General features: G+C 42.4%; 1 protein-coding gene across 1 annotated transcript; it reads left to right on the top strand.

Moving 5' to 3' along the window:
* PTPN11 (protein tyrosine phosphatase non-receptor type 11) lies at nt 1–26,609 on the top strand. Its single transcript, XM_082773989.1, has 16 exons — nt 1–133; nt 3,897–4,019; nt 5,119–5,313; nt 6,420–6,612; nt 7,897–8,013; nt 8,522–8,635; nt 12,701–12,797; nt 13,384–13,463; nt 13,579–13,737; nt 16,175–16,306; nt 17,190–17,344; nt 17,987–18,054; nt 18,239–18,390; nt 21,388–21,500; nt 21,687–21,788; nt 22,954–26,609. The coding sequence occupies exons 1-15, from the start codon at nt 120–122 to the stop codon at nt 21,754–21,756; spliced, it is 1,782 nt and encodes a 593-aa protein (XP_082630115.1). The 5' UTR covers nt 1–119; the 3' UTR covers nt 21,757–21,788; nt 22,954–26,609.
* Nucleotides 26,610–26,870: the final 261 nt, after the last annotated feature.

Genomic DNA, 26,870 nt, shown 5'->3' with positions numbered 1-26,870 from the left:
GCGAGGGGAGACCCCGGGGAAAGGGGCGTGAGGAGGGAAGGGGGGGACACAGCCGGGGAGGGGTCGATGTGAGAAGCAGGGAGGGGGAGAGGCCGCAGCCCCGGCTCCCGGCGGGCACCATGACATCGCGGAGGTGAGCGGGGGGCGCTTTTTTGGGGGGCTTTTTGTGTTTTTTTTTTTCTTTTTTTTGGGGGTGTCGAGGTCCCGTTGTCCCCTCCTCACGCTGAGGTGTAGGGGTGGGGGCGATGCTGGTTGTGAGGGGGGCGGTTTGAGGGGAAAAACCCGGCCCGCGATGTCGGGGGCTCCCCTCAGGCCTCCTCAGGGGCTGGGGTTTTGGGGAGCCCCCTGTGGGGTCAGGGCTCGGGCCCCGGCACCCTTCTGGGGCCCTTCGGCCCCGTGATGTGGCGAGGTTGTGCTGGGGGGGGTTGATTTGCAGCCCACGGGTGGTCAGGGTGAGGGCTGGGGTCTCACAGCAACACCTCGGGGTGTTTTGGGGGTTTTGCCCCCCTCACACGCCTCCACCGGCGGCTGCATCCCTACGGGAACCCCCCCCTCCAGCCGTCTGGAGGCCAGGGGCGATGCTCGGGAGCTCAGATTTTAATTTGTAAGCCAGGCCGAGAAATTATTAAGGTTATAAAGCGAGGAGCCTAAAAATAGGGGTAATTAAAGCGCCGCTCCCCACCTCCGTGGCGCTGCGGCGGTGACAGCTGAGGCCCAGCACCGCTCGGATCGCCTCTGCTGTGGAGGTGATTGGCAAAGCCCCGGCGTGGCGTGGAAAAACAAATTGATCTTCTCCTTTTCTCGGCCTCTTCAGTGTGGTGGGAGCAGCCTGTTGGCACCTGTAAAACACCGATTCTGCTGAGCTTTCCCTGGCTGTGCAAAATGCACCCTTGCTAAATAATAATGAAAAAGTTGCAAGGCTGCGTTTTCAACCACGTCAAGGCTTTCAGCAAAAGGTCCCTTGCTTAGCCGATGCCCCTGCGCTTTTGTAAGTGAGATCCCGACTATTTTAGCTTTTCTGCCAATATTTCAGTCTCGCTGTAAGCTCATAAGGGACTTGGGTGTGCTGCTGAACGCCCCCCACCAGAGCTGCTGCGGGGAGCATGCCCTGCACAGCGAGGGCACTCGGTTTAATCAGAGCGTGGGATCGTGTGTGCGTGTTGCTTTCTTCATCGTGCTTCTTAGCAGGGGTGGCCTTTGCTTGGGATAGCCTCTGCACCTGCTCGCAATAGAGGTTGAAGAAGGAAAGAAGAAAAGAAGAGGCTGAAATGCATTCCATCCCTATAAAAGGAAGCGTGAGAGAAGGTCCCCCGTGGGGGTTGTGTTACCGGGATCTGTGCCCGCAGCCCCCTTGCTCGCTCTGCCAGCTTTGGAGGGGATGCGGCCACCGAGGTTCAAAAGCACACATGTGATGGCAGGACTTCAATGGAGGGATCTTGATCGCCGGGCCGGAACCGTTTAACCGAGATCGCTAACACCCCCATTTTTCTATTTGGGGTGGCTGACAAATGCATCTTCCTACTCAAAGCCAAAAATACAAGGATGAGAGAGCAGGGGAACAAGTTGCCATCAGAACAAAAGTTACATAAAGTGCAGTAAGCGCCTCGCTCACCCAGATGTAGCTTTCCTTTTGCTGCACTTCGTAACTTTTTGCCACCTTGGGCAGGAGCATCTGTGTATGGGGTGACATTTTTGTTAAACAACCTCACGGTTTTAACCTATCTTTTAGTCCCTTCTGTTTATCAAGTTATGATTTTTCAGTTATTTAATGTTTTGACCAGCTTGTGTGCAGTTACTTCCAGGTGCATGAAGGTTTAGGGTGAGAGACAGAAGATAAATTAATTGAGCTTTATGGAATGTCACAGCAGAATAAATCTGTAAGGTAGATTCCAGTAATTTCTCCTCTTCGTGTTTATGCAATTTTGGATGTAAATTTAAAAACACACAAAGGTGTCTCTTGAATTCTGTGTGCATTTAAAATGACTGTTCAAAATGTTGTCATGCCTTTGTTGGTGTTTTTCCCTAATGGAAGTAAAATTCTGGGGCTGGAAGCGTGGCAAGTGGGTTATCAGCTCTTTGAGTCCAACTGTCGTGTTCTAAAATACATTACTTAATGGTCGGTTCGTGCTAGGTGCTGTTGCTTGCACGGTTTCTCTGGTGATATCACATGAAAACAACTTTTCTGGACCTTGAAATAGTCATTAGATAAATGTAGGATTACTTACTGATTCACTCTCATTTGCTTTAATAATGTGGAAGTATTTTTTCATATATTCTTTTCAAGAGCCATGGTGCACAGGTTTGGTTTTCTTCACTTAGAGATATGGTGGTATTCACTAGATTTTCTTAATGCAAGCAGGATATCTTTAATGAGAAAAAGGCAAGGTGAACAAGAGGGATCGTTTAGTCTTGAAATGAAATTGGTGCACAGATAATCCAAATTCCCATCTGAATGACTTGCTAGAGGTTCGAATGTTCTAGAACCTCTGAGACTGCCCAGCGTGCTTGCACGGAAGCTGTGCCTGGATGGAGTAGGCTGGCTCGGGGCTTGGTAGAATATTGTCACCTTCAGCGCAGGAGGAATTGCTGAACCCATTGAAGTCATGAAGGCAGAACCCTAAATTTAGAGAGGCACTCACGTGTTTTGCTGCTACAGCAATTTGCTGTGAAACGTTGGCTGGATCAGGAGCGATTAGAAAAGCTGTGCGAGTTTTGGGGAGATGGAGCGCTTCTACAACTGGAAGGAGGCTGGCTGCGGAGCCTTTTCGCCCTCATCTTCTGCTCTACTTCAGAGAAAGAAAGGACCCGGTGCACAAAGAGGAGTCGCCGTGCTCTTTGCAGATACCGAAGTGCGTTTTTGTTTGCGCCCTGCGCAGTGCCTGGTTCACAGCAGCACCGAAGGATAAAGGAGATCGTTTAATTTCCCGACAAAAGCCTGACAAAACCACGAGGACAGTTCTGAGCTGCTGCATCCTCTGTTCCCGGGCTGCGTGGTGATTTCTGTTTTGTTTTTAGGTTTGTCGCCTGAAATGGTGCCTCATTAAAAAGTCCTCTCATCCGGAGCGCAGGTGTAGCTCGGAGCTGCAGGAGTGCAGTAAAATTCCTCACGTATAGCTAAGAGGAAACGCAGATGCCTTAACCGAATGGCTAAGAATAAGTCTCAAAAGCTGATGCCATAGGTGGGGACGCAGCTTCTTGGCTATAGACCATATACAGCCCTCCTCTGGCCGGGCACTATATTAGTCACTCATCAGGCTGCCTGTGGGTGGTGAATATCGATATGAGATTCCTTGGTGCTTGTATTTAAGTGTGGTGTGTTCGGGCTGGACAAATCGCCATGGTGTTTGGAAGGCAGAGCAGTGGCTTTGGGTCTGACACCTCGTTCCCCTGAGGAAGGTGGAAGAAGGCTGGGCAACCAAATCGTTGTTCCTTTTGACCCCTGTCGGTCGGTGCTCAACCTGTGCACTGAAGGATGAGGTCTTGTTTAATTTTTAACCTTTAAAATGTTGTGCGGTGTTTCGTTTTAAATATTTTTCCTGATTGCCTTTCGGTTTCTTTGAGCGTTCTGCCTTCCAGGAGTAAGGACAACGTGTGACTTGTGGTCCCTGACCGTACTGAGTACCTCTCTGATATCGTTGTAGTCTAAATCATCTGAATATGCGTAGCTGTAGCTCTTTGACTTGCAAATAATTGCTTACCCGTATGTAAAATTGCAATATAATATGAAAAGAATGATTTATACCTATTACTAAGAAATTCTTACCAGTTTAGGAGCAAAATTCAGTGCTGTTTCTGAACCTATTGTATTGTTCTGTTTAGTCCTGACATATAAATTAACTTCAAAAACCAGCTCTTCTATTTACTTATTTGTTCTCTGTATTTTTAACCTCGTATAGATGGTTTCATCCGAATATTACTGGGGTGGAGGCAGAAAACCTACTGTTAACAAGAGGAGTTGATGGCAGTTTTTTGGCACGGCCCAGCAAAAGTAACCCAGGAGACTTTACGCTCTCTGTGAGGTACGTTTCAGCGTCTTCTGCCTTCCTTCTCAACTGAGTAAGGGTGTACATTTGGTGCTGTTATTCTGGGAAAGGGTCACAAATGATCTGTAAGGGATGAAATAATGCACAGATCACTTTTTAATTTGTTGTTCACTTTTTTTTTTTCTCTCTTTCCCCTAAACCCCTCTGTTTTCCCTGAAGAAGTTCCCAAATACCTTTACCAACTTGGGGATACAAATATTGCAGAGAGGTGGAAAAGTATTGGGAAAGCCGAAGTAAATTGATAATTGCATTACGTTACGCCCTTTAAAAATCTACTTGATAACCATAGAAAAGTAGCAGAGTTTATCTGAATTACTGATCAAACACCTGCAAGGAAATGCTGCTCTGACTTTTTTCCTCTAGGAAAAGTCAGCAAGTCTTTAATGGCAACTGCCGTGCTGTTTCAGCTTCCAAAATAGATCCTTTGTAACGCTTGTCCTACTGACACCCTGTACAGGGGTAGGGGCAAAGAAAGGAGGGCAGAGGAAGGAGGTGAAGGAAAAAGGAAAAGCAGGCTTGGAGATAAGAATGGTGCTGCTTGGATACCTTTGACATAACGGGCCCTGTTTAACGGATGAGAGAGCTGCTCTTCGTGAATACTGGGAACTCGAGGAGCAAACGGCCCTCATCAGGCAAAGGCTGCTGTTTGGTAAAGGAGAGATCCTAGAAATGGGTGGGAAATCCTAGCAAAAGTAGGAAACAAGCTCTGATGGATGTCTTGAGAAGGCTGAGTCCCTTCCCTACCCCTCCACCCCTTGTGCTTGTGCGTGCAGTTCTTGGGGATCTGAGGGATTCCTGTTGGATACCAAGGGACCACAGAGCTATATTGAGTTGGAGTTGTTATAGATTTTTTTTTTTTTTTCTTGGACAGCCACTTCCCCTTCTTGCAAGCCTCTGATGTGTGGCTGAAGTACACTTCAGAGCTGCACTAGGTTAGCTATTGTGCAATATTTCAGGTGGAAAGCGATACAAATGCAAGTCTAGATTGCTCCAACTTGGACAACAAAACAATAAATGGTTGATGGGGAATCAGCTGATTTGTATGGCTTCTTTCTTCCTTTCTTTCAAACGGTAGACGAACTGGAGCTGTCACCCACATCAAGATCCAGAACACAGGAGACTACTATGACCTCTACGGAGGAGAGAAGTTTGCTACGTTGGCTGAGTTAGTGCAGTATTACATGGAACACCATGGGCAGCTCAAAGAAAAGAACGGAGACGTTATAGAGCTGAAGTATCCCCTGAACTGTGCTGATCCTACATCGGAAAGGTCAGAAATAGCGGTGGAAACCTTGGGATCCCTGCGCTTCTTCATAAATGCATGTTGTCCCCTTAGGGCTGGCTTCCATTTGGTGGAAGAGTAGCCACTATCATGCTGAAAGTAATCCCCCTGATTTCAGTGAGGTTACTTAAAAAGCAGACTGATAAACATAGTTAAAGGTAAAATAATCGATGCTGAAGAAAATAGGTCTTGAAGCTTTCCTCCTGGCCTGATACAATACTAAAAAAGAAAGACAAAGTTGCCTTGATTTTTACTGGGACAAAGTTTTTCTTACAGAAAATTTCCAAGTGCTTCCTGAAGTCGTTATGCCTTGGAATTCCTTGCAGTAATATTTCTGGATGTAATTTTATACACCCTTTTTTCCAGCAGTGAGCATAAGTTTAGGAAAGTGAACGGCATGCAAATATTAAAATTGCTCAAACTCATGGTTTTAGGAGCATGGCTCATAAGGAGAATGAGGCTTTTGACATACTGAAGTCTGTGCATGTCAGAAATAAACCTCTGTGGCCAGTAGATGTCAGAATTGGAAATAAAAAACACAAGGAAAAATATTAAACAGTGGTAGTGGGGTGAATTATTGCATTTTTGGCCATGTTTCTTGAAAAAAAAATAGATTTATGTGATTATCCTGCCCAGTTCCTAATGAGATGGAAGGGTAGGGTCTCAAAAATACTAAATTCCCACAGGTTTATTGGGAAAGCATGTCCTTATGAAGGAAATAGAACGAGCAAATGCCTCGACTGAGGAAAAGGTTGCTGTGTAAGCTCGCATTTATTGGGCACCAGGGAATCCATTTGGACTGTTGTAGGGGATCCAAATCAAAGCTTTGTTTGAAGCTTGCATGAAATGCAAATTTCAGTGCTTGTGGAAGTGCCTCCTTTGAAGTGCTTTGTAATCACTCGTGTATATGTACATGTATGCTTCCAAGAGTTAGGGTTCTTTTTATAAATTTTAAGGCTTTCTTTAGAGCTGGACACTGTTGTTCAGTATAAAATTCAGTGTAAGTGTTTCACTTTGTAAAAATATTTAGACCCAGTGGATTCAGCCATGGAATAACAAGCAGGGTACCTGTCTGTGTGTTACTTTCTTTAAAGGTGGTTTCATGGGCATCTCTCTGGAAGAGAAGCTGAAAAACTCTTAACAGAAAAAGGAAAACATGGAAGCTTTCTTGTGCGTGAGAGTCAAAGCCACCCTGGGGACTTTGTTCTTTCTGTCCGGACGGGAGATGATAAAGGAGAGAGTAACGATGGGAAATCTAAAGTGACACACGTCATGATTCACTGCCAGGTATGATGAAGCAGGAGCTTCTTTAACTGCACTACTTCCATGGGCAGTGGGTTTATGCTAACAGGAGGGCCGTTCAACACTTCCATAGAGACCAAAATGTATTTTCCCTTTTTCCCATGGTACTCTATGTGCTATACGTATCATCTGTTTGATTGTATTGACTAATTCGATAGCTAAAGAAACATAGCAGTGTTATTTTTTTTGACTGCTTGTCTGGCTGGATCGTGTTGTACTGTACTGTGCTGTCAAGTACCTTTTCATGGATTTGCTTTTGATTGCATCAGAAGTCTGTCTTAAATCCTTTGCTGATGGAGCTTTTCATGTTCGTGAACCTTCTTAAAGGAGTTGCAGTCTCCTGTATAGATTGTATAAAAATAGGGGTAATTGGACAAACAGAGATCTATTCAAGTCCATCTGTTTCCCCTGTCATTTTATAATGCCTCATCTGAGAATGATCAACATCCTGTAAGCAAATTTGAGTATTTAATCTAAGGAACACTTTTAAATCTAAGGCCTGAATTTAATAGAGGGTGGTTCATTAAAATATTAATTTAAATATTACTGAGTTACGGTCTTGGTATTTTCATACATGCCCGTTTGAACATATTAAATGTTCAAATCTGTGACTTTTTGTTTTAATTGTATAACAATTGACAAATGGAAACAGATGTGTTTTGTAGAACCTGAGCATAAGAGAGACCATAAAACATCAGGTTGTGTGCCTTACTGAGGCTGCCCCGTTCTGCATTAAGGCAAAGCAAACTATTCCTTGGACAAAGAACCTTGACATTTAATTGTTGATTTTTGTATTTATGCTAACCTTTCAAGAAAACTTCTTTGCTTTGCAGTTAACTACCGGTAGCATTCATGACATTAACAAAAAACCAGAATTGCTTCACCAAAATAAGCACGGTGGCAGTTAATGCTTGCCTTTCAGGACTGAATCATAATGTGAATTGATTTCCAAAGCTGTCCCCTGGATTCTAATCCCATAGTAGCTCAGGTAGCCTGCTTGAGCTGACTGAGCCTCGGATCAGGAGGAGTCTTTTCTCCTGGAAAGGCAGACAAAGTGACTTCAGTTAGGCAACACAAAGGATGCTGTCCTCCTTAGTGTATGTGTGTGCTTCTTGTTTACCAGCCATTAGCAGAAAGGTCTTATTAGGCTTTTCTTTGTGCGTTTTTAAAGAGAATTTCTCTAATACTGCATAGCCTAAAGATGATGTCAGTGTAGACTTCATATGATGAAGTGCGTTTATTTTGACGACTGAGCATCTGTCTTTCAAGGATCTAAAATACGATGTTGGTGGAGGGGAGAAATTTGACTCTCTGACCGACCTAGTGGAGCATTATAAGAAGAACCCTATGGTAGAAACTTTGGGCACAGTATTGCAACTCAAGCAGGTGAGTGAATGGAGAAAAATAATAAATTTTGCAGCAAAAAAAAATTGTTAGTTTCAGCATATGTTGTTTGGGAAGAGAAGTGTTTTTTTTTTTTTTTTTTTTGTGAAAATGAAGAATGAAACTTCATGAAACTGGATGACAAACTCAGTCACTTAAGTCTAAGCTGGAATAGTTTTTATGTGCCAGTGGCAGGCTCATGTTTGTGATGCGAGGAGAACTTTCCTTGGCTTCATTATAGTCCGTAGGGATCACAAGACTAGTCCAGGAATGAGACAACTTAAGGTACTGAAGAACAATCATGAGACTTTATCTAAAAACATTTGTTCCCTGTCCCTTTCCTCTCTACCCTCCCTGCCCTTCAGTGTGTGAATGGTAAAGTTCCAAAGTCCAAATAGATGCCTGGATCCTAGAATTGCCTATATAAAATATACTTAACAAAGAGGATTTGTGTTTAACTATCTTCTGTATCACTGTTACACCTCTGTTTAATATTTTGTGTCTTCCTTAGCCTCTGAATACCACCCGTATTAACGCTGCAGAGATCGAAAGCAGAGTGCGAGAGCTAAGCAAGCTAGCAGAGACTACAGATAAAGTCAAGCAGGGCTTCTGGGAAGAATTTGAGGTACTTCATTACATTTCAAATGTTATGTTATCAAAAATCTGTGCTACTTAAAAGAGGTCTGTTACTGCCTTCCTGACATTAGCTTGTCTCTATCACTTCAGATCCCTGTTCTTGCTCCCTTCTCCTGTGTCGCGTAGATTGTATCTTAAAACTTACCAGTTCCACTCCTGTGTCTGCTAATAAAAAGATTGAAATATTTGACCTTTTTCCTGAGAGGTAATTACATTCTTCAGGATGTTCATTCAATACCTAAGCACAGTCCCTCCTGTGTATCTTCCCCATCAGAGGGAGCCTTACTACAGCTGGCATCAGACCTGGCCCACCAGGACAATTAATTGGACTCATTCCTGGGTCCCTTTTCTCCACGTGCACTGGAGGAGGCTTGTAGGCTGGATTTATATTTGTAGAGGCAAAGGCCTGATTCCTAGCCTGTGTTTTTCTTGGCGACACAGGTCCCAGTACAGTAGCAGTATCCTCACAAACAAGCTCTGAGGTGAAGCAGCATTGATTATCTATATTCCTTGGGCTCTCGGAGATTTAAGTTTGTTTTGTTTTCTCCAGAAATTTCATTTCCTTCCCAGTAAGTAGCACTTCCTTTCCTTCTCTCTTTTCCTCATACCCCGCGTGTGTGTACCATAGCTGTGCTGGCCCAGCCTTCCCTCCTTTGAATGAAGTCCTAGTGATTTCAGGGAGCTACTCCAGATTTGAGAGCAAATACAGCTGAAACTGGTAATTTTGAAAGAAGAGAAAATTAAGAGTGGATGCTGCGTAGTGTATTCCAAGCTACTCGAGTCCAGCCTAGGTCCTAACCCTTTGCTGACAACTGGAGTGACTTAACTGCACGCACGTGATGGTCATAGCCAAAAGCTTTACACGTGGCTTAAATATAACGAGCTTACTTCTCTCTATCTCCTACACCCCCATAGTGGGTTGTGGAACTCCACCAGCAGATGGCAACAGGAAACTGGAAAGTCCTGTGATCTAAGATTTCTGTCAGAGAGGCTGCTTTTGGCTTTGTAATGCTATTTTAAGAAACTTCTCAGAAAGTGATGGATTTGCAAAGCGCTATTTTGATGAAACACTTTTTGTCCAGACACATTCATTAGCTCCATGCGCTCCAGTCTGCTCTTGTTTTCTGTAGGGACTACGCTCTGAGACCGTTGGTGAGAGTTGGAAAAAAAAGAGGTAACAAATTTCTCTGTAAGTGTGGGTAGAATATAATAGTTGAGGTCATGGCAGGCAGGGCTGAAAATCACGAACAGTTCTCATCTGGGGCTTGTGAACCTCTCAGGGAGCTGACCTGGCCTCAACCCTGAGTTGTCTCTGTCAGAATTCAACACGTGAACTTGGACATGGGGCCTGCACATCAGGAAGCTTGGCCTCCCCCTGCTCTGCTGGCTAGAACCTGCATTTGGGAGTTAATTGCTTTTTGGTAAGGCTGCTTAGTGGTGTGCCTTGTCCTCTCATGGCAATTAACATACATTGTGCTGTGATCACGGTGTTGTTTAGCCTCAACAGCCATTTCCAAGTTAGCCCAGCTGTGTTTCTGTTAGTTTCCTTAGACTCCAAGCACACCTTCCTTGTATTTAGAGGGCATGAAAAGGAGAAAGTATCCCTGCTTGGCTTGCCCTGCTTGTAATTGGTGCTGGCCCACCAGAGACTGAGAGTCAATGTTGTTTTCCTGAGGGAAGCGCTCTTGTACGGTGTGTTTAGGAACGGATCGTTGATTTGTCAAAATGACTGGGCGATTACTTGACACGTATCACTTCTTTGCTGACCTCTTGCCTTTGTGGAATAAGCTTGTAATGGATTTATCCATTATGGTTCTTAGAAGCAAGGTGTTTTCCTGTCCCACAACTTCCCTGAACAAAAGTATTTGCTAGCAAGCCTGAAGTCTTAGAGAAAAAGTAAGTGAAAAATTTTTACTGAGACATTCCACCTCTCTTTCCTTTTCACTGCTGTTAGTGAGGTCAGCCCTAAACCTTATTTTCTCCCACCTTGTTTTGTGGTGGTTCTGGTGACGAAGCAATCTCCCAGCAGTTTTAATGTCATGCTTTCTCATTCTCCTCAGGTAAGCTGTGACTGTCGGCCTTAGTGGGAGGAGGCAGGGGGCAAACTCCAGGCTGTCCGTGGATCTCTGCATGGCCTGTTTATCATTTGGCAGCCCAGATGGTGCCTCTAAATTACTTGTCTTTAGGCATATTGAAGAATGTGCCTCGTGCTGTTACCCACCAGGCAGAAATGTTGACAGTCTTTGTAACACTTTTGCTTCTGGAAAATGACTGTGTGGTGAGCTTAGTGCTTGGGTAGCAGAGTGGATTTGAGGACTGTGTTTTGGATTTGTTGCTGCATTGTTTACATCTCGTAAGGGGCTTGTTACAGTCTCTGCTGCTCATGGATCTCTCCTCTGGGATGCTCAGAGCAGTAATAATTAACTGTATGAAGTGAGGATGTTTGAAGTTAGTTTCAACACACTTAATTGTTTCCACTTTTTAACCTGCTGGCAAAGTTTAGCTTTTGGTTCTTTTGCTTGGTGTTCCACCTGGCCGAGACTGAGAAGTGTTATTCTCTAAAGGTGCTCTGTGATGATGGCACTTGAAAGACCTGCAGTGTGGCAGGAGGTGAGCTTGCTGCAAAGTGCTGCTTCACCCATCGCTGGGAGCAGCGAGCACACTTGATGGGAGCGTGCTTTCTGTCCGTGCTTCACAAACACAAAACCCCACAGCTCTGCTGTATTGCTTTTGTCCTTTGGTTCCCTGGCTTTAGGATGAGCCTAATTGTCCAAGGTCACCAAGTGAGGCAGTAACAATCGCAGAGACTGAAATAGAAGTGAGCAAATGTGCTTGAAATGCCCAAGCTCTAAAGTAAGAGCAATCTCTGAAGGAGTATTAAGGGTGGTATTAGAAAAGGGAGCAGCTTCCAAAGCCTGAGTGTTTCTTCTAGTCAGGCCGGTACTGCTTTAGGGATTAAAACTTGGAACAAAGGCATTGAGATTCTGGTCCCTCCAGCTTCCTTGCAAGGATGTGGATTTGCTCCTAAGCAACGCTGATGAAGTCTGGAAGTGCTGTTGTCCTTGTCGTTATTAATTGTGAACCAGACGCTGAGAAATTGGGGCCTTGCCAACAGGAGAAATCCCCGTGCAGATTTATTGTTTCTGCCCGAGGATGATTTATGGATAAGCACGTTTGGAGTTACCTAACCCCTCCCCATCCCCTAGCATGGTAACGTGGGAAGGGCTGGGCAAGGTTTGTTTTGCACTGGTGGCTTTTTGTTCGGTTTTGTTTTTCCCTCAGGTGTTGTGTGTTGACATTGTGCTGGGCACTTTACTTATCTCCCCTTCCTTTGGAAGTGCTGTAGCGTTCCCACGTGGACCTTGGCCTCGGTGATTTGAATAGGGTCAGGTAGGAGGTTTGGGGTTGGTCTGGCTGCAGCTTGGAGGATCTGTTCTTGTGGCACTGCTGTGAAACAACCTTCTATCTCAGGGGCTTGGCTAGGGGCTTTCCAGCAGTGTGGCCACAGGTTGGCTGCAGCTGAAGCAGGGGAGGAAGGCTGGTAAGGGCTCGAGGAAGCCAGCACAGCTCAGGTAATGAATCCAGGATTGCAGAGCATCTTACTCCTTTGCAGGTTGGCAGTGGAAATTCAACACTAATGATAAATGTTTGTGTTTGGACCTGCTCTGTAGATGGCTGCTCGTGTTACTTCCTTTATTCTGAGTGCCTTTTCAGGTGGCCAAATTTCCACATACAAAATTTTGTTACGGTCTTTAGACAGTAAAAAAAAAACAACTCAGTAAAACTCAAAGCCTTGTCATTCATGCTCCTGTGTTTCTGTCACTGTCTTTTCATACCTTGGAAGCAATGCTGTACTTAGTCTGGATGGAGAAACCTACTGGAGGAACCTGGGATCTCCCTCCCCTTCCCTTTCTCTCTCTCTGACTACTGATTGGCATTATAATCAAGTATCATCCTTCTTGTGAGGAAAGGATAACTCTAATTGTGGTGAAACAGCCTCTACCTCTTTTTTATGCTTTTATTGAAACCGGTTATTTTTGCTGTTTTCATTTAGACTCTACAGCAGCAAGAATGCAAACTTCTCTATAGTCGTAAAGAAGGTCAGCGTCAAGAAAACAAAAACAAAAATAGATACAAAAACATATTACCCTGTAAGTACTGATTTCCTTCATTATAATATAAGCCTGCTACTTTTCTCTGCTTTATTTTTTTAAGCTGGTGAATACAGAGTTAATTAAGCATCAGAGCGCTTTCTCTTCTCTTTAATGATAACTTCCACTTTTATGTTATCAGTATTAGTCCATACAATTTCCAGTCTCCGTTCAAACATTTGCACTTGGTGCATGCAGATATTTTGATTCCCTAATATTTGTCTGCAGCTTTCATTTAAAAGCATCACATCTCTCAACTGTTTTTCAGCAAATTGGAATGCTCAGACTTAAGAGGATTAATTGGTGGTACAACACTGCATGGTGCAAATCCTGCAGCGTTTGAACCCACTTGTGTTGACTTAGATAAACACTTGTGTTGGTCCAGGTTGTTAGGGATTGGACACTTGGAAGTGAGGAGGAGGAAAAGCTGAGTATTCTAGCCACTAATTTACAGAATGGGACAATTTAGTTGTTTCTGGTAGCAGTAAGTAATGTACCTATCTGTTGAGTATTTAAAAGTAGCTGTATGTTCACAGCTGTAGGATGCAGCTGCTTAACGTATGTCTATATGCATGTATTCTTCCAGTTGATCACACCAGAGTTGTTCTACATGATGGTGATCCAAATGAACCTGTTTCAGACTATATCAATGCTAATATTATTATGGTAAGTATGCTCCTACCTACAGCCCATGCCTACTTTTTAACTTGCTCTCCTAGATTGAAGTTAGGCTTCTAAAAATCACGTTTGTCACTGGTTGTTAAATTGTTTTTGCCTCTAGCCCGAGTTTGAAACCAAGTGCAACAACTCAAAGCCAAAAAAAAGCTACATTGCTACTCAAGGTTGCCTACAGAATACAGTGAATGATTTTTGGAGGATGGTCTTCCAGGAGAATTCTCGAGTTATTGTTATGACAACAAAAGAAGTGGAAAGAGGAAAGGTAAAAACAGAATCTTGAACTGGCCTCAGGAAAGGTCATGGCATTTGTGTGCAAGTAAGGACTGAACAGACCTGGTTATATTGACTCATGCTGAAATCTGGTGTGCCACCACAGTCTTTGGAGACCTGTTTCTGGAAGGTGCTGAGTGTCCTCTTTTATTGGTGCCTGTGGGAACTGAGGTTATACTCCTGTCATACCAGGAGATTTTCCCTTTTGTAAGGTTTAACTGATTAAATTCTGGCTACTGAATCTTTGCATTGTAAAGTTGTTCAGGGAATGAGACACTGGAAGGCTGGATGTTGTAGCCAAGCAGGCATTCTTCCCTGTTCCTGTTTTTTTCTTTTTTTTTCTTCTTTTTTTTCTTTTTTTCTTTCCTTTTTTTTTTCTTAAAAAAAAAAAAAAAGGCATTGCCATTTATTTTGGCTTACCAAGTTTGTGTAGACTTTTATTAAAAAAGCAAACTGTGGGATTTTATTCCAATAAAGATGAACTTGGAGGATATGAGGATGTTGCTTTTTAACGAGAAACTGCAGTATTCAGGTCACACTTCCTAGACTGTGCTAGAAGGTTGTTCTTTCTTCTGCCTTTACTTTCCGTGCTTGAATTTGATAAGATTCTCATTGTGTGCTGAGCTAGCGATTCTGGCTGTAAATGTACCAGGTTAAGAACCTCGCAGTCAGGGATGATTTAGCACTTCTGTTCCTGAAGTTGGGTGCTTTGACTGCTCTGTTCTTCGTGAACAGAGCTGCCTATTCAGCCTCTGTGGTCTGTAAGCACCTTGCACACTGCTCTGGCAATATTTACTGTGTTAAAAGAGGAAATTTTTCCTACGGTGGTGGATTCCAGGAACCTCACTTTTACCTTTAAATTACAGAGATCATTTTATTCGCTGCCTTGTGTAGTATAGCTTCATCCTTGGAATATGTTGCTCCTGATCTTCTTAACGTTTCCTGATTTTTTTTTTTTTTCAGTTTCTCTCCTTTTTTCACATACCATTGTCCACCTTTTTCATTAAACCATTGATCTGTTTCTGAAGGAAAAACTCTTCTCATAGATTAGTGTCACTTTTCAAAAAAAAAAAAGTTCATGTGGAAGGTACAACTGATGTTTTTCCGTGGATGGCTGATAACTGCAGGATTTCCTTACCACTGCCACAAAAGAAAACCCTGCATAGACGTGCAGAAGACAAATAGCTGTAGATTTTTTGGACTTCTCTTCTTCATCTAAGTATCACAGCTGCCATCACTGTTTGTAGAAACCAAAGGATCTATTTAGTGGATTTATTTTATTTTATTTTATTTTAGGATTAGTAAACTCCCATTCATTACCCCTTATAAAGGAGCATGATTTGTGTTTTCTTCCTAAGAATGCTTTGAAGGAGAGAGAAGCTACCCCTTTCCAGTGACCTTCCTGTTAGACCTTTCTCTTGGAAGAAGAAAAATAAATTATGGGGTTGCTTTGGAAGAGTTGCCTTGAATATGCCTCTTTATTTTGGATAACCTACTAATGGGGCCGTGCTGTTCTTCAGTTTCTCCATGATTCTTTCCAAATTGTGCTAAGCCTGCTTACTGTGCTCTGGCTGTATAAAACACTTTAATGTCTGATTACTTAATCAGTGCTGCATGCATTGATTTTTTCCTTTTTTTTTTTTTCTTGGTGCCTATTTAAATTCTTCAAGAATTGCAAATAACAGTTCTGATAGAAAATAAAAGCTTATTTTATCTCAGGCCAAGATGCTTTCAGTTATGCAGGAAGGAGAGAAATCTCTGGATCAGAGATGACTTCAAGAGCACTTTGCTTAAGAAAGTGAGGAACTGTGAGATGTCTCAGATCTGCCCAGGGTTCTGAACATGTTTTACAATGCATTGAAGAAGAAGCAAACAAATGCTCACAAATTAGAAGTGGTGTTTTGTACGCATTAGTCCATTAGGCTGATAATACACGCATCCTTTCTGTCAGAGTCGTGCTTGTTTTAACATTGAGTGTTCTGGTCTGGACTTGCTGTACCAGCTGCTCTTGTGTTCAGGGCTGTGCACTGAACATCAGCTTTCCTTTAGCTTGTACCCTTTTGGAGAAGGCAGGGGAAAAAGGGCAAAAATAACGAGAAAACAAACCAAAAAAACACCACCAAAAAAAAAAAAGGCATCTTGTCTAATAGGGAATTATGTGCTTAAGCATCTCTTACTTGATATTTTGAAACCACTAGCTGGGTAGAGGTGTAAGTAACTTTATTTTAATCCCTGGGCTTTGAAACTATTAAAGCAAAACAGGTACTAAGATGATCATGAAACCTGCAGAAAGGAGAGGTTGCAGGCATCTCTTTGTCTGAAATGAAAGCTTTCAGAAAAGTGTTTGTTTAACCAGTTTACAAACCAGTCTTTCTTCTTGTTGACTACTTTTTTAAATCTTTTTTTTTTTTTAATTTTAAATCTTGCAGAGTAAGTGCGTCAAGTACTGGCCTGATGAATATTCCCTAAAGGAGTACGGCGTTATGCGCGTTAGGAACGTTAAGGAGAGTGCAGCACACGATTACACGCTAAGAGAGCTTAAGCTTTCTAAAGTTGGGCAGGTAAGTATGTCAGTAGATCAGTCCTTTTAGTCTAGGTTGCAAATCAGGAAAAAAATGCAGAAAGAGTATTTCTCTCGAATCAATAAAAGCACTAAGAGATTAATAAATTGAGCCCTGCCTCTTTCTTTGAAGCTCCAGCTTTAGCTCCATACATCTTCCTCTTTGTCCTTGGGCTAACTGAATATTCTTATACCTAAGCACTTTTTGGTACAAGATGCCTGGCTGCAGAGCTTTAAGGAAATCTGGAAAGAAGCATCTAGTGCTTTTAAGTAATTGCACTTCAGTCCAGCTAAGTATTTGTTGTCCTTTCATGGAGATGGTTGTAGTAGAAGAAACTGGTTGTATGCGATCCAGAATCTAGAAAGGGCACTTAAAGCATATCAAAGGTGAGGAAGTGAACCAGTGTGGAAATAACACTTCCTTGTTAAGGAACAATTTGGATGAGGGTGCAAAGTAATTGTGGAAGAAGCAAATAAACAGGATGTATTAAACTGATACGTCAGTGTGCACACAGTGTGAAAACGTGTAAGGTAAATGACACAATGACACACATGAATGAGGAGTCTGACAGATGAAGGTCATTCACCGTTGGTTACCCTCAGACAGGGCTTTGCCATGGCTTCTAAAGGTGAGGATGGAAATGTTGGAAACAGCTACATGAAAAAAAAAAAAAGGGGAGCTATGGAAGTGGGTGGTGTGATCAACTTGTCAGACCAGGAAGAACTCTGGCCTGTTCGCTCCTTTAAATGAGCTGTGGTCGTGGATGCTGAGCAGGAGGTTGGATGTGCCACCTTCTGATCTGACTCACCTTTGCCGAGTAAATGCTTTTAGCTGGTTTTTATTTGAAGGATTTTGTTTTCACATGTTGGCATCTTCCTTCCAGGGGAACACAGAGAGAACAGTCTGGCAGTATCACTTCAGAACTTGGCCTGATCACGGAGTCCCAAGTGACCCTGGTGGCGTGCTAGACTTTCTAGAGGAGGTGCACCATAAGCAAGAAAGCATTTCTGACGCAGGACCAGTAGTGGTCCACTGCAGGTACAGTGCTGCACTGTTCCTCTCCATCAGTGGAGTTCTGTTGGATCCTTGTTTGGGGAAGGGTGGCAGGGAAAAGCTGAAAACTTTAAAGGAAGGCAACGTTCCTGTTGAGCTCTTCAAATTTTTATCTGCCAACGTGTTTGTGCTTTACTTTTGGGGAAATTATGTATGCTGGTTTGGCATCAGATGGTTGTCTTCTAAGCAGGACATCTTTCAGAGTGTGCATGCCTGTATCAATAAGAATTTCTGGTGTTGTATGAGGTGGTGCCGGTCTTGACTAGATATATTTCAGGTGCAGGCTCATGGGAATTCTGGCCTCTCATCCCACCTTCTCTGAGTGAGATATCACTGCTCATTCTCAACATATAAATCATTTTTATTTTTTGTAAAGCAAATTCTTGTAGTGCTTTCTGGTTCAAGGTTGTTAATAAACCCTAACATACAGAAACTGCTGTTACGACTTCTGTCTCTTCTGTGAAAGTTAGGTTTGTAGTCACTTTTGTCTGCATGGTTTGGTTTTTGCCTTTGGTTAATAGTTAGGAAATGTAATGTTTCTTAAATGTTGGACTCATAGCTTGGGTTAAGTGTTCTGGTGTTTGTTCAGGAACAGCAACGTGATTAATTTTTCTTCTCTTTTTACAGTGCTGGAATTGGGCGAACGGGAACTTTCATTGTGATTGATATTCTTATTGACATAATCAGAGAAAAAGGTAGGTTTCCTGCCACTTTTATTTTCTGCTGGGATATTGACATAGGTCACCAATGCGTCATACCAAAACAATTGCAAGGTCATTCAGCTGTGCTGTATTTTGCTGGAACAAGTGACCAGGCCAGTCTGTCCTCCAAAGGCGAAGTTTCTTTTATTGTTCTTAACATCATGATGATTTTTCATAGGTGTGGACTGTGATATTGACGTTCCAAAGACCATTCAGATGGTGAGATCACAACGGTCAGGAATGGTTCAGACAGAAGCACAGTACAGATTTATTTACATGGCAGTACAGCACTACATTGAAACGCTACAGCGCAGAATTGAAGAGGAGCAGGTATGGTTGTCCTAAAGTATAAAAAGTAAAAGTATAAAATGTGACATAGGAGCATGTTATCGTGGGAGCAGGGAGCAGAGTTGCTCATTTGCTGCCTGTGACTTTCGGAGGCTTGCCTGCTAACTGTGGAACCAGTGCATTGTGAAAATGCTGGGTCTGGAACCTGTGTTCATGGAAGGTAGCCTGTACGTCAGTTCACTGTGCTTAAGAATCACTTAAACTATTAGATGGAATTAGAAAACTAAAATAAAAGCAGTGTATATTGGACTAAAAGATGGTAGAGAATGAGTTTGGTGATCCTGCAGTACATTGTCCAAAAAAAATCACTTAGAGTGATTTGGTGTGATGAGAACTTTGGAATGTGTGGTGATAAACACGAGACCTCCCCTCATTCCTCCAGCTCAGGTACCCCATTGCACCTTCTGTAAAAGGCTGTAGGATTTGAGTGCATAGTCTTGTTATAAAGAACTCATTTTCTACCCCCTGTTGCTTTCACTTTCTACCCTAACCTCTGATCATCTGGGATTTTTATCATTTTTTTTCAGAATTTCATTATCTTACCTTCTGCAGCTGGCTTGCTGATCAGGAGATAAACCCATGTAGCTGATCAGGCAGGTGTGGGGAGCTTCATGGTCATGGTTAGTGCAGTGCCAGGTGTGAGATGCAATCCCTCTTTTAGAGGTGGAATGTGCCAGCTCAGCCTTTGCACTCTTGTGTGGCTTCTGGCTTCTTTGGAGAGTGGCAGAGCTTGTTTTACATTTGCCTGTGTGATGTAGGTGCATTCAGCAGAGAGGGTAGAGACTTTATTCTTCTCCCCAGGACAGCTGTTGTGTGCTCTGATGCTGATTAGACACAAAGTGAAGAACAAGAACTCCCTCAGGTGTACTTTTTTTTCCCCCTGGCTTTGTCATCTGACTGCACCTTAGAGCTCCCTCCTACCTCTGCATGGGTGTTATGCAATCCTTGTATCCTCAGCTTTTGAATTCGGTCTCTTTCTGCTGCTGCCATTTACGAAGCAGTTCTGTAACTTCTTGATTGCTGTAATGTGTTTTGAATGGTATTCTGATACTGAGTGGAGCAGTGCATTTCTCCTATAGTCATCAGGCTGAATTAGTTGTGTTTCATCCTCTGTTGTATTACTAGCTCAGGAGGCACACGAGTAAAATTTTCTTGATTTGAAAATTGAGCATTGCTTTATGCATGAAGTCTTGACCTGTAAGGGCTGGTGGCAGCCACGGGAATAAAACAGTACAGTGACTTTCAGACAGAAGCAACACTGACTATACAGTAAAACACAGTAAAACACACAGCAAAACCTGAAAGCTGAACAAAGCTGGTGGAGTGACTTAAGGCACATACGTAGGAAAGAGCATGAAGTTGCACTGCCTGTCTGCTTCTCAAGCTTGATGAACACAAGCCAGCTCTGAGGAAGAAACGAGGTAGCTGCATTAGCTAGCCCAGGCAGACAGTCCCTCTTGTCACGTAGCACTTGCAGCCAGCTGGGGTGAAGTGCCTGTGTACATTTAGCTGTGGCCATTCACAGATGTGCCTGTGTTTTTTTAAATTCAGAAGAAAATTCTCTGCTTTGCCAGCATTCCCTGTTGGCATTGCAATGCTGAGAGCCTCGAGGTTCCTTAGACTTAAGCATTGTGTTAGATATTGCCTGTCAGCTTACAAGTGGAGAAAAAAAAGCAAATCGGATTTATTTTATTTATTTATTTTCCCCTGGAAACGTTTATATTCTCTTACATCTAGGAAACAAGTAGTTCTTACCACATTTCTTTTCTTAGGAATTAGAAAGGATAGCTGCAGTGAATTAAGCTGAAGGAAGAGAAGCCAGATACCTACTTTATCTTGGCTTATCTGTTCCAATCAGCTTAAGTAATAGAAGAACCGATCAATTCCTTTTAATTGCTTTTACTGTATAAAATATCTATAGCTTGAACTGCCATTCATCGTGCGGTTAAAAAAAAAAATCAAGCTCTGGTTTTAGGCTTGAGAATATTGAGAATATTGTGCCTTATTTTAGCCTTCCAGGCAATTAATCTGGACTGGTGGTCTGTTTGAAAGTGATTTGTCAGGAGTAGGTGGGAGGCTGAGATGGGAAGAAGTTCTGTAAAATAACTTAAAAAGTTGAGCAAGCTTCAGAAGATTGTCGTGAAAAACTTCAACTTAAAACGCTGTGCAGAGCTTTGTTAATGGGGAGGCAGCAGCCAGATCTCCGCGGAGGCTCTGACAGCCTCTGTTGTGAGATCGACTCAGGTCAGTTTTGTAGTACTTGTTTGAGCGTGTGAAAAACAAAACGAGACAAACAAAAAGCCACCATCCTGTAAAATCCTAAAGGAAGGCTTTCATTTAGGTGTAGGTTGCAGAGTGTGTATGCATTGTGGATGTTTGCCTTGAAAACAAAGAAGAAGAATCCTCTGTCTTCTTGTAGCTTTGCTTGCTGGAGCCTTTGGTATCTTTAGATGAATGCCAGCAAAATTGGCTGCAGCTTGTAACATATGTTACAGAATATAAATGACAGCTTGGGTTCTTTTTATATCAAATCTAATGGCCCAGGATGTTATTTTATTAGAGATCTCACAAACAGTGTTGTTACTCATTTGGCCACATTTTTGCGATGGAAATAAGGTCGGTGGGAGGCCCACTGGCTGGTTCTGTCTGTTAAAGAATGAAACGTGGTTTCGTCTGCCAAGTAAGACGAAGGTTGCGTACGACTGCTGGTTCATAAGGCTGGTGTGTTCTGCTGGAGGTGGTGGTGGGAAGAGGGATGTTATTGTAAGACCTAAAGAGCCCCGTTTTTCAACAAATAAAGCCAAGCTTTAGGTCCTATTCGTGTTGTGTGCATTATCTATAGAACTGAGCTCTCGTGTTCGCAGACAAACCCTCCTAAACACAAATTTGGTTAGTTATGCAAGTAATTTCTCTATTCCTTCAATTATTGTTTTCTAATAGTTATTTAAAGCTGGCTTTTCGCTGTGTTTTGTTTCACAGAAGAGTAAAAGAAAAGGTCATGAGTACACAAACATTAAATATTCTTTATCGGACCAGACAAGTGGGGATCAGAGCCCTCTTCCACCCTGTACCCCAACCCCAACGTGTCCAGAGTAAGTTAGTTTCTGTTGTTAGTTTTGAACTGTACTAATTTTCAGTGATCTTGAATGAGTTACCACAGAACCTGCCCTTAGTCTGTTGCCCTGTGCTTTGCCCTTAAGCTAAACTGAGCAAAATAAATTGTCGCTGCGTTCTCTCAAACAGGATTATTCAAACTGTAACCACTTGTTTCATTTCAGAATGAGAGAAGATAGTGCTAGAGTATATGAAAATGTGGGGCTGATGCAACAGCAGAAGAGTTTCAGATGAGAAGATGTACAGAGACTTCCATGCAAAGGCAGGTATGTATGTTCAGGAGGGACTGTGCCTATCCGGCCTGGAGCTGTGGGGTTTGAAGAAAATTTATGCAAAACTGAACTGTAAGAAGACTTTCTGATGCATGTAATCCCTCTGCCCTTAAGGAGTTTAAATTCCAGAGACTAATTTTGGTCAAGTGCGTCTATATTTACCCTTTTCAAAACAATGTGGAGTATTAGCTTGGTAGCTTGCTCATTGTTCTCGTGTCCTGACTCACCAGTGACATAGGTTGGACATCTTTATTGTTCAGGAGACTGGAGTTCTGTACGATGAGTGGCAGCTACAGTCTGAACTTTCCATGTCATTAATAAGTGGTCTTTGCTGCTGGTTGATGCTAAGGATTTGTGCGCATCTAAAGAAATTCAAAGAACACTTGATCTAATGCTCAGCCTCATAAAAGATGTGTTAAGCAAGATTACTGCTGTGCCTGTGTAGTGGGAGCAGATACTGGAAGAAAATAGTGAAACTGATCTAATATGATGGCCCTTTTAGTGAAGTTTTTAAACTACTGTTGGCCAGGAGTGAAATCTTCAAAATCAACGTTTGTGTACTGTTGTTGTCATACTCGTAAAATTAAACCTTGCTTTTGCTGAAAGAGAATTCTGTAGAATTTCTTTGTTATGTTTTAAGTAGCTATTATAGTTTGGTTTGTGCAGTCAGACAATTGAGTATGCACTGGTTATTAGCTAAGCAGATCTCTGATGCTTAGTTAAGGGGCTGTGAATACAGCAAAGGAATAGTTTGGAATTTAAGGTGTCTTTCTGTAGTCACTTACTTCTTCTCGATTCTAACCTAAAGCCTTTCATCATCTTTTCCCCCTGTGCTTTTAAAGACCTCAGACATCCTATTTTCCCTTTTCCACTTGGTAACTGTAAGTATGCTTCACCCATGTAGTCCACAACCTCATCTTCTACATGCATCTATTCCATTTATTCACAATCTCAAATGCACAATCTCATCTTCTATGCCAAAGCACCATGCAGTTTACGAGCAAGGTTTGAGACTCTCAGTTGAGTTTATGGCTTTCTTGAGTCAAAAGCGAGCACTTCTGTATAATGTCAGAATAAGAATGAACTGTGCTTTTTTGTTGTTGTTTTTGTTTGTTTTTGACCTAAATAGTTTGTATTTTCTTGTCTCCTCCTTTTCCAGAAATGAATATGGTTTTTAAAAAGGTCAAGAAAGAGATGGAAGAAGCTTCACATGAATGGTGAATTCTGAAGGCTTGGTACCTTTTTAATTTACGGTTTTAATCCTTCAACAGTAGGCAAAACTTAAGACCATCTAAAGATTGTTTATATCTCTTCTCTCCAATACCTGATTTACAATTGCTTATTTTCCAAATAAAAGGAAATCCTTTCTACAATGTAGACAACTACTTTGTAGAGTCAGTTTTGAATCCAGCAAACTGTTGGACTGTCATCCATGCCTTTTTTTTTTTTTTTTTAATAGTATTTTTGTTTCACAGTATGGCTATTAGTTGGTTTTGGTGTTGTGTTTTTTTCTTCATTTGAGCCGTTGTGGGATTTCTGGGGGTGGGTGGTGGGAGAACAATGGTGTGGATAAATCCGTTACACTCATGTAAAATACTGATGGGAACAATACTTGATCGAAAACAGTGGATCACCAGTGTGAATAGAATCAGCTACATGGTAAAACTAGTCCTAATACATTTCAAACTCAGACTGAGTTTCATAGGGGTGAGCAGTATGTGAAGATGCTTTTTGTGGTAACTGATGGCTTTGATTACAACTTAGCTGAGTGGCTGGACGGGCTATTTTGGAGTAATTTTGTAAGGTAGCCTTTACATCAAATGAAGTTTCTTTTTATTGTGATCTCGACCCAAAATAGGAATTTACTGTATCTCTCAAAAGGCACAGTGGCCTAGTGGTTTGTGAAGATACTGTCTCTGTTAATTTGTCTGTATTCATCTATTAAGCAGGAGATTGGACTTGTAGAGTGAATTTTAAAAGCTGCACGCGAACACCTTGACAGCACATTAAAAACAGAGTGAAACAAGTCACCCACTGCGCAGGCTCTTACCTTAAGGTAACCCTCTTCCCCTTTCTCCTGGGGAGGTGGGAGCTGCTAGGCCTTCTGGTTTGGTTTGGTTTTGTCTTTAGGAAGGCCTTACGATAGTGTAAGTGGCTAAATTGAAGTTGTGTGGGGGAAGCAGTGCATGGAAGCTTGCTGTCCACTGCGATTGCCTTAGGTGCACAGGGCAGCCAGGCCAGCAGCTTGTCCCGGTTCGTTTCATCAGACAGGAGTTTGTCACCGTTCTACCTGAAGTGCCTTTCAGAGCTGCATTAAAATTGCCGTTCCTGTTCATCTGAAACCACTTCTGATTGTTGTCAGTGAAACAAAACCCTCTTCTAGAGGCTCTAGAACTAAGAGCCGCCGTTAAGCTGCCAGGTAATTGGGTTTCTTCACTTGGTTTGCTCTGTCTTATGCCTGGAGCAGAAGCTCCCCTTGGAGCCGTCCCGGACGGCGCGTGTGCACTAGCGACAGAATCAGTCCCTAGGTTTAGGTGCCAGTGGTGTCTTACCAACGTCTCTCCCTGGGTTTTTGGGGAAGACTTAGGCAGTTAAGGAATTATTGCCATTTTCCTACAGCACGTGCAGACGGCGAGCACTGCGTTGAGTTGCTGTATGCGAGGGTGCAGGGCCAATGACGTGGCGTTGGTGGCCTTCCTCGTGAAATGATGCTGAAGCCTGGAATGTAATTAATGCAGCTTTGTGAAAGGTTAAGTGGGAGATTGCATTGCCTTTTCCTGAGAGTGCTTTGCAGAATCAAATATTTGAACACTTGGAACTGAATGAAGGTGCTTCTTTAATGTTAAGCAGAATTTTTGTTACTTTGCCTATTGTCCTTTTTGTCTTTTGAGGTTTTGGGTTTTTTTGGAACTCCTGTCACCAGCGTACCATAATGTGTTTCAGTGTCATCGCCTTACAGTCTAGTCATGATATTTGTGCCCTATCTTGATCTAAAATTTCTCGTCACGATGAGAGAGAAATCTATCCATCTGGTAGTGAGATGCCTATTTTACGTGGCCTGCCTCTTTTCCTGTCCCTATTTACAGCTTCATCCTGCTGAACAGGGATCAGATATAAGTGTTGGTATTTGCATAGAGCAATTGACAGCAGTCTCAATATTTGTCTGAAACTTTGTGTAGAGTTAGCCAACTTCTACGCTTCATACGTTACAGCGAGGTGGAAGGTGGTTCAGGTTTGGAGCTACTCTGTGCCCAACTGAAATGTCAAAGGAAAAGTCAAGAGAAACGAGAAGGATCCTGAATGAGTCTGAACTCTGTTCCCAACTTGGTTAATGTGATGTGTCTTAAGTGATTGACCTGTATCAACACTCATCAGTTCCATGGCCAACAAAACGTTGCCTCTTATAACCTTGTGTTAGCCCTTTAGAACCTGCCACTGTAGGATTTTTTCCTTTTTTTTTCTTGGAGCCAGGGTATTCGTACTCCAGAATGTGTGCTAGTCCTGGGGAGCATACGGCAGAGGAATGTCAATGGGAGGGGAGCAGGATCTGAAAGATTGTGAATAAATGCTCTGCTTCTTTTTAGTGGAGTCTTGGGCCCTGCTGAATACCAAAGGGTAAACCTTGTGAAATAAAATCTGCCTGCCTTTCATGCACAAGCAAGAGAGGGATCATTCTTAGAGCATTTCTTAAATTATTTTGAACAATGGTTGGATTTTATGACGGATGAAGTGAGAAAGAGAAATGTCCTTTGGTTCAGAGGAGATGAGTGAATACTGGAGCTTCATGTATTTCTGGGGAGATTTTCAGAGACTTTTTGTGCATTGATTTAGAAGCTGTTGCTGTATCAGTGGAACGGAAAAGGGATGTGGTTTTGAAGTCTTCTGGTCCAGGAGACTTTACACCACAAGGGAAACTTTAACCCAACTCCTAAGGCACAATAATTTATGCCAGCATGAATTTGCTGCTGACTTTGTTTTACTGAATGTTTTATAGCATACACTTTAATTTCAGCTAACTGTTGTTAGGACTGATTGGTTCTCCTATTAATCCTGACCAAACTTTACTTTTCCCTCTTGAGATATGTGTCTGAAACCTAATTAACCAGGATATGGCTAACGAAGTTATAAAACCTGTTTCCTTTTTGATTGTAGGGATGGGAAAAATCACAGCTGGTACTAGGATGTGTTGTCAGGTTTTGGTTTTTCCATTATTTCAAATTAATTTTTTAATTTTTCCCTTTTAAATAGTGAACCATGTAATTAATAATTTCAAGCCTGTTTATTTATGACATTATTGTGATTTGTTTATTACAGTACTAAAGACTAATGAAAAAGGATCCTCTTACTAGGTGGAGTAGACCTTGCATTTATTTTTTTTTTCCTGCAATGTATGAAGTATTGTACCAGAGTATTAAATGAAATTGTAATATTTTATTGAAAAAAATCTCTATCCTTTAAAAGGAATACATTTAGGATGTCATCAATTTGATGTGAATCATGTAAATGTTGATAATGCGCTGTTTATTATACATCTAGTGTTTCAAAAGACTCGCTTATTGCCTTTTGCCCACATACGTTCTGTAGACCATTTACAATTGTCAAAATGTGACATTAAAAGAATAGTTCATGTATAGAAATATCGGTGGTTGTCCATTGTTTTCTGTGCTGGTATTTATGGGTCGTAGCTCAGTTGCTCTGCTAGCTGCATTGTGATTTTTACTGCTGCGAAGCTCTGCTATCAGAAATAAAAGCATATCTGTAAACATCAGAACTTCAAAAAAAAAAAAAAAAAGAGGGAAAAAAAAAAAAAAAAGGAAATAAAAATGATTTTCATAAGATGGCTTGTCAGTTACTCTGTTCTCCAGGTTCCCGTGGTGTATGGGCACCAATCTTCAGGCCTCGGCGTTAGAGCTTCTGAGCTGCAGTGCTGCTGAGCCCCCCGGGATGGGATGTCCTTCTGCAGAGCCAGTGGAGCACAACTCCTGTTAGATAGGATGCTAAATGTGATGTGTGTGAGTGTGCAGCTTTGTTCCTGTCCTCCTCTGCCTGCTGGCTGCTCCGTGGCAGGGTCTGTGT

Source organism: Aythya marila (assembly GCF_965140915.1).
Source record: "Aythya marila genome assembly, chromosome: 17".
Taxonomy (NCBI): Eukaryota; Metazoa; Chordata; class Aves; order Anseriformes; family Anatidae; genus Aythya; species Aythya marila.
Note: the sequence above shows the minus strand (reverse complement) of the source record. Positions and strands in the feature narration are given on the sequence as shown.

What these genes read in the sequence shown, in the direction of transcription:
- PTPN11 (XM_082773989.1), top strand. An exon ending in ACGTCATGATTCACTGCCAG is followed by an intron (nt 6,613 to 7,896) that starts GTATGATGAAGC and finishes CTGTCTTTCAAG; the next exon opens with GATCTAAAATACGATGTTGG. An exon ending in CCAGTAGTGGTCCACTGCAG is followed by an intron (nt 17,345 to 17,986) that starts GTACAGTGCTGC and finishes CTCTTTTTACAG; the next exon opens with TGCTGGAATTGGGCGAACGG.